This window comes from Montipora foliosa, chromosome 9, assembly GCF_036669935.1.
Source record: "Montipora foliosa isolate CH-2021 chromosome 9, ASM3666993v2, whole genome shotgun sequence".
Lineage (NCBI taxonomy): Eukaryota > Metazoa > Cnidaria > Anthozoa > Scleractinia > Acroporidae > Montipora > Montipora foliosa.
This window is the reverse complement of record NC_090877.1, coordinates 30,800,682-30,808,181: the sequence shown is the minus strand read 5'-3', so window position 1 is coordinate 30,808,181 and position 7,500 is coordinate 30,800,682. Positions and strand designations below refer to the sequence as shown.

General features: G+C 40.3%; 2 protein-coding genes across 5 annotated transcripts in view; one reads left to right on the top strand and one right to left on the bottom strand.

Annotated features, from left to right (window-relative positions):
• LOC137970715 (gamma-glutamyl hydrolase-like) overlaps positions 1–7,500 on the bottom strand; it is a 34,864-nt gene that overhangs the window by 10,026 nt on the left and 17,338 nt on the right. For all 4 annotated transcript variants that reach the window (XM_068817247.1, XM_068817250.1, XM_068817249.1 and 1 more), the window contains 5 exons: positions 7,171–7,255; positions 6,628–6,775; positions 6,367–6,476; positions 5,692–5,782; positions 4,535–4,672 (listed from right to left, as the gene is read on the bottom strand). In XM_068817247.1, the coding sequence (XP_068673348.1) occupies positions 4,535–4,672; positions 5,692–5,782; positions 6,367–6,476; positions 6,628–6,775; positions 7,171–7,255 (572 nt within the window). The remainder of the gene's footprint in view (positions 1–4,534; positions 4,673–5,691; positions 5,783–6,366; positions 6,477–6,627; positions 6,776–7,170; positions 7,256–7,500) is intronic.
• On the top strand, positions 535–3,233 carry LOC137970713 (uncharacterized). The gene is made up of 2 exons (XM_068817245.1): positions 535–571; positions 793–3,233. Exon 2 carries the CDS (start codon positions 876–878, stop codon positions 2,145–2,147), a length of 1,272 nt encoding a protein of 423 aa, XP_068673346.1. The 5' UTR covers positions 535–571; positions 793–875; the 3' UTR covers positions 2,148–3,233.

Genomic DNA, 7,500 nt, shown 5'->3' with positions numbered 1-7,500 from the left:
CCGAAAAGTATATTTTTTAGGCTCAAGGAATCGCAGCAACACCACTCACTACAGGAGGGATCCCAAGAGCAACCCACATTCCTTGACAGCTACAAAGCAGCACTCCTCCCAGTAGAGGTAGGTGCTTATGCTGGAAACCTGGCAAATTTTCTCATTAGCTGGAGATCTATTACTAGTGACCCCTGGGTACTTGAAGCAGTATCAGGGTACCATTTGGAATTTTGTACTAAACCTGTACAAACAAAACTTCCTAATCCTCCAATTCTATCTGTAGCAGATAAGGAGATTATTGACCAGGAGCTTCATAAGCTTCTGCACAAAGGGGCAATAGAGCAGGCACCATACTGCAAAGACCAGTTTATTTCTAATATGTTTCTGGTCCCTAAGAAAACAGGTGACCTTAGGCCTGTCATAAATCTCAAGCCCCTTAATGAATTTGTAGAGAAGATTCATTTCAAAATGGAGAACATTGATATGGTCAAAAACCTTATTAAACCAGGAGATTATCTAGCTTCCTCAAGGATGCGTATTTCAGCATACCTATCTGGCAACCTCATAGAAAATATCTTAGGTTTTTTTGGAATAATCAAATTTTCCAGTTTGCATGCTTGCCTTTTGGTTACAGCCTAGCACCGCGAGTGTTTACTAAGCTTCTTAAACCAGTCACAGCACATGCAAGGTATCATGGTGTCAGATTAGTTAGCTTCGTTGATGATATTCTCATCATTGGACATAATCATCAGGAATGTTTAGAACATGTCTCCTTTCTAAAGAATCTTTTGACAGATTTAGGTTTTATTGTCAATACTGGAAAGTCTAACTTAGAACCAAGTCAGTCTCTGATCTTTCTTGGTTTTATAGTCAATTCTCAAAAAATGCTATTGATTTTGCCAGACCATAAGGTTCTTAAAATCAAGAATGCCTGCCAGTCCCTTTTGAAGCAAAAGGTAGCCTCCTTATCGGATGTAGCTCATGTTACAGGCCTCTTGGTGTCAGCCTTCCCTGCTATTAACTATCTTGAGCTGTATTACAAATCAATTGAGTTTTGTAAGTCCCATCAACTCCACCTGGGGGCTTCGTTTGATGATACTGTTACCCTCAGTGATCAAGCAAAGCTAGATCTTGCATGGGTCATTGACAATTTAGACCAATACAATGGCAAATGTTTGCATGAAATGCCTATTTCTTTGTTCATTGAAAGTGATGCTAGTAATACTGGTTGGGGGGCCCACTGTAACGGTGTTGCTACAGGTGGGCCATGGTCTCGGTCAGAAATTGATCTTCACATCAATCACCTTGAGTTACTAGCTGCTTTTTACGCACTTCAGTCATTTGTTCCGCAGTATAAGTCTGCTGCACACATCAGACTGAAAGTGGATAATTCAACTGCAGTAGCTTGTATCAATAATTTTGGCAGCATAAGGTCCCCTTCTTTAAATACTTTGTCTAGAACTATTTGGGACTGGTGTATATCTAGGAAGATTCACATTTCTGCAGTATCTATTCCGGGAGTTGACAATACAGTAGCAGATGTCATGTCCAGGCAAAATTCTGACAAGCTAGAATGGGCACTAAATTGTTCAGTCTTCCAGCGTTTGTCCTCTTTGGTTTTCAAACCAGACATTGATCTGTTTGCCAGTAGGCTTAACAAGCAATTACCAGTTTTTATATCTTGGCATCCAGAACCTAACTGCTATGCTGTAGATGCATTTAGTACTTTATGGACACCATTTAAATGCTATGCTTTTCCTCCTTTCTGTCTAATCCCTAGAGTGCTAGAAAAGATGGAAAGAGAGCATGTGGACCAGTTTCTCCTAATTGCACCAGTATGGCCAACGCAAAGCTGGTACCCCCTCCTTCTGAGAACGTCATACAGGACACCAATACTTCTACCTCAAGATCCTCAACTCTTACACCTGGCTCACTCCAACAAGCTTCATCCTCTGCACGACAGACTCCAACTTGCCGCATGGATCTTATCAGCCAACAGCTGCAGGCAGGTGGACTTTCGACACAGGCTACTGAACTCATCTGTGCCTCATGGACCAAAGGGACTGAGAAACAGTACAAGCCTGTATGGAAGACTTGGAGTAGCTGGTGTGATCAGAGGCACATCAATCCCCTTCAGGGTAATGCAGTCCATTTAGTTAATTTCTTGGCTGAACAATTCCACCAGGGTAAGAGCTATAGTACTTTGAGAACTGTGACACTTTGTTCCTTGGTATCGGCCCAGAGAAGACACACTTTGTGCTCATTGGACTTAGACAATATGTCTATTTATGAGGATGAGATCAAATTTGTCATAGCTTCCAGAACAAAGACTTCTCGTCCTGGGAAGAAACCTTTAGAAGTTTCCATTCCATCCTTACCCACTAACCTCAGTCTCTGCCCTAAACAGACACTGTTACATTTTGTATTCATTGTACACAACACCTGCGCAAGTCAGGGGAGCAGACTGTATCTCAGTTGTTCATTTCTCATGTTAAACCACACGAGCCTGTTTCCTTATCTACTTTAGGTAGATGGATTTAGACTGTTATGACTGATTCCGGCATTGACACTAGTTTATTCTAACCACATAGTGTAAGGGGTACATCTACATCTGCATTGTATTAAAGGGGTGCATCTTTAGCTGAAATTATGAAGATGGCAGACTGGTCATCAGAACGCACATTTAATCGTTTCTATAATTGCAATGTCTATAACACCAATCCCTCTTCATTAGCAGGCAGATTGGTATTATCATAGATATTCAGTAACGTTTATTTATGTACAGACCGTTGTATCAAGTCTACAATTAAAGCACTCATTTCTATCATATCACATATTTTTGTTTTTTCCCCTGGCTTCGGTTCTTTAAAATCGCACAGTTATCCCATAATGCGGAGTGTATCGAAAGAGAATTTTAAAATTAGACGAGAGGTACTTACCTTGAAGTGTAATTGTAATTCTCTGAAGATACACGGAGCATTATGGGATAATGCTTCCCACCCTTCTGTGTTGGCTTATGCCTATCCCACCCTTTGTGTTGGGGACCTCAGCCAGTCTGCACTCCAGGAGAATGGATTTGTGTCACGCGTTAGGCTGCTTATATATGGTGCATTTGCATGACAATGGTTGCTTTGAAGTGTGACCGCTGACCTCAAGTACTGAAGAGGAATGCACAGTTATCCCATAATGCTCCGTGTATCTTCAGAGAATTACAATTACACTTCAAGGTAAGTACCTCTCGTCTAATTTTAAAAATCTCTCACACCTTCTCGGTTGTTTAAAATTAATTTGCTAAAAAAATAGCTTATTAGATGTTTTGGTGTGTAGTATCACTGTGTATTTCCAATCATTGTTTGTATTTTAACTCGCCCTAACCGCGGGGCTCGTCAACATACATCACGACTCGTAAAAATACTCAGCGATACTACACACCAAAACATCTAATTAACAATTATTCTTTGAAATCGAGGTGAGTAGTGGTAGAATATTTAGCGAGCCGCAAAGCGGCGAGGTAAATATTCTGCCACTTTTCAACGAGATTGAAAAGAATAATTGTTAATTAGTATATACTCACGAAGTGATGTCAACAACAAATGCAGAAAAAACCATCCAAAGTCGATTTAATTGGCACCTCAATTCATGCGTGGAAAACGTGCAAGCGGCACAAAGCATGCGCCAAAGTCTTCACAGAAGCTTCACACATGACAAATCTAAATAACCTTCGTTAAAATCCTCGTCCATGGTCATTTAGCACCGTTTAAATCAGCAATCTAAATCGCTGCTGGTTAAAACATTTTCACCGTTCGATCAAGGTTTTGAGGTGCATTTGAAATGGCAATTGAAAGTGCAGTTGGTAAAGGATCCACATGAAATGGTGGCTCTAATTGAGGTGAGCGTTAGTTTGTTGTAAAATGACCCGTCTTGTTTCCTTGCAACCATGTGAAACTTTGTTAAACATTTTTTTAATTCCTCGATTTCACTACGAAATTCGTTTTGGTGGGCGACCAGCCCTACAAGAGAGAATTACTCCGAGTGAAACAAATTGTTGGCGTGAAATTTTGTGGCCTTCTTTGAATTCGATAGCACAGCATCATCTAGTATTCTCAACATTTCCGATTCATAAATGCTGGCGAGGTTACGCCGGCCATTTTGTTTTGTTTGAATCAAGTATTATTCACCCCGTGGGGAGTAAATAATGCCCTATTACTCCGAGATAGCGAACCAATCAGATTGCTTGAAACACCAAGGTCAGTGAGGGAGTATATACTAATGAGATATATTTACTTAACTTGTTGATAGGGTCATTTCTCTCTTTCGTAGTTCGTCGTTATCGCATTTGTTCGAAATGCTTGTTCCTGAGCTGCCATAATGAGCCTTTCGGTTTCCTTCGCCAGGTGTCCTATTTTTCATCTTATTCTCACTCTATTTTGTAAACTGACAGTCTTCTCTCGTTTGGACGACAAATAAGTATTTCTTAAGGAGCGGCGCGTAAAATAAATCCTAATAAAGAAGTATTATTGTTCATAAAGGAGACAAGACTTACCTTGATTTACAAAGAAGTTTGCCATAAATTGCCCAACGCGAATAGCATTTGCAGAATGATTAATGGGTTCGCTACTTGTCCATTCAAACTGTAACTTCTCCGGGTGCCACTGTGTTCCAAAGATTGGGTACTCATTACCTGCGCGTGTGCGACAGAATAAAACCTTCACATAAATATATAGTGTTCGTTTACCAATTAGTTTCCGTTTCTACACTTTCCGTTGTTTGTGAATGGGAGCGATGTGCAAATTTGCTAAATATCTCTCGGAATGTGTCCTAAATTCGCCTTGTACACCGCACGAGGTGTGTAACTTCTCGCAGGAGCCCTTTTTGTCTGACGGTATCATCTGTTATGTGACATTTTAAGCAGGCTGAGGAAAATATTTGCACGAGAATGGATTTAAATGTCCTGAGCAAAAGTCTGGAAGAACAACAAAATTGGGCCGCCTTGTTGTTTAAAGGACATCAAACATCGCCGCCTTTACGTCTGTCTGGGTGCATAAGCTCCACAAGATCAATTGACGGGTTCTTATTGGTTCCCTTAACGCCTAATCTTCTCGTCAAAGTACATTCATTCTCTGCATTCTGTTAGAGAGAGAGAGAGAGAGAGAGAGAGAGAGAGAGAGAGAGAGAGAGAGAGAGAGAGAGAGAGAGAGAGAGAGAGAGAGAGAGAGAGAGAGAGAGAGAGAGAGAGAGAGAGAGAGAGAGAGAGAGAGAGAGAGAGAGAGAGAGAGATATATTAAACAGGAAGAGGTACAGGAGGAGCAGGGTAGATACCATGGTGAGTGCACTCACCTTCCGCCCGTGTGTTAACTTGTTGTTAAATGTGGATTGAGTTTGGTTTTTTTTTTTGTATTTTGATACTGTTTATTTGTTTTCATATTAATTATATATACTGTACACAGCACCTTACATTAGTTCTCTACTCCGGTTTTTTCTCATAAAAAATCACAATTGATTTCACTTGTCTTCGGCTCTATTTGGAAAAAGAATTTCATCACTGCAGGCACTCTTAAGAAGAAATACTTGTTTTTCTTATAACTCTGTTTTTGTTTCTGTAAACGGATATGATGCTAAGCATTTCAGTCAAAACTCTTTTCCCTGTCCTCCCCTTTTGAGAAAGCTATTAATGTCTACAAGGAACAACTAACCCTGTACCTTCAATAGTGGAGATGAATTCTAGTCCATTTTTGTCTTTGTTTGTTGAGAGGAGTTTGAAGAACTTGGCGTTGGTGTTTTCGCGGAATCTCTACAGTGACATAAATGATAGGTTACAAGTGAGGGTCATTGATTATTAAAGAAACTCAAATTAATCAGGTTTGTGTTCCTTGGTCGGGTCTCACCATTATTATGTATAACTCAGACCCGAATAAAGGCGTAGATAAATGTGTGGATGGTGAATCTTTTTAATTTTAGCGCATCGAAGCATAGACACAGACGAATAACTTTTCAGCAGCAGTAGCACTACACGTGCAACTATGGAGGCCAACTCGAAACCGGATGGTGACTTGCATGGTCTTCTCTTCTCTTCTAAGCCAGTCACATGAAAAATTATCCTACTAAATTAAAGTCAATTAGGTATCTCCAATTCAGATCCACTCGCTTTCTTAAATACTGGGAATTCGAACCTTCTTCCTCACAATTTCTCACGGAACTATCAAAAGTCTATTGTACTAAACCAGGCTATAACCAATCAGACGTCTTCACTAAAAGAGTTCCTACGGAATCCAACTGTGTTCTCTCTCCCCACAATTTCGCCATAGCGGCCTACATAGCCAGCAAGTCCTGGCCTCAGTTCAGCAATTATAGAGAGGTTTCACTGTAAATACATACCTTCGTTGTAACACAGAACCTATGATAGTTAAAGGCGACGTTTTGTCGCATGAGAATTTTCTTGACTTCATCAGAGTCTGGACCACTGAACATAAGACTCTGGCTTGCATCTATAACAGAAATAGTGATTATTAAATGAATTAATCTGCTTTTATAAAATTTAATCGCTTAAGCTACAGGAGATATCGTCTTCTGCCAGGAAAAAATTGCAATGAACGAGAGAACTTTGTTGAATCTTTCGTACGAGAATTTGCCCGTTACCTGAAGTACAATCCAAAGGTACACATCTAATCTCTTCATCACATGTATCCAACATTTGGTTGTCATCCAATCCACTGGTCAAAATGTTAAGCATCTCAAATCCAAGACAAGTTCCCCATACTGGAAACCTATCCCCTGAATCGTACGCCTGAAAAGAAGCATACTCAACATGTTTGAAGTGGATTTACACTCTCATGAAATTTATATCGTGACTACTAGATACACGTTCACATTCAAAAGAGATTCAGTGCTGTCCTTGCCCGAAGTTGTGGTGGAAACAAGCAAGGATCTTGTGGGAAAAATATCCAATCCTCAGTCCAAACCGTTTTATCGGTAAACAGGGAACGATTATCAGACGAGTATTTTGCGTTATGCGTGATTATGAGGCAGCTTGTCAACCTGCGTTCATTGACTATAAACTTGAAACAATAACTTGGCTTTAAACAATACAGACATTACTTTTGACTGCTCAAAGACTGAAGTTTCCTTTTGAAGAAGGACAAGCCTACCTTAATTATGTGAAATGTTTTGTTCTTGCCTTACCTGTAATGCCAAATCATAAATAATCTTGCCAGTCCTTAAGTAACCTGAGTCAGATAAGCTCGCTCCGCCTCCTGGGAAAAGCACTCTTGAAAACAAAAGCAAGAGTTTAGGAATTGATTGTCCATAAAAAATGGACAATAACTGAAATGCAGTTATCTATTGGACGAGAGCATATCACGTGACGGGCCTCAAAACTGTGTAACTCCCATGGGCGAACAAAACTCACTAACTCCCTAGGGAAACAGCTTGAACCTTGGACTTGCACGTGATCAGGACATGTGTCTTGAAAGCGCGGCAAATTCCTGAGCTCGTCCACCGCGATTTTCAATG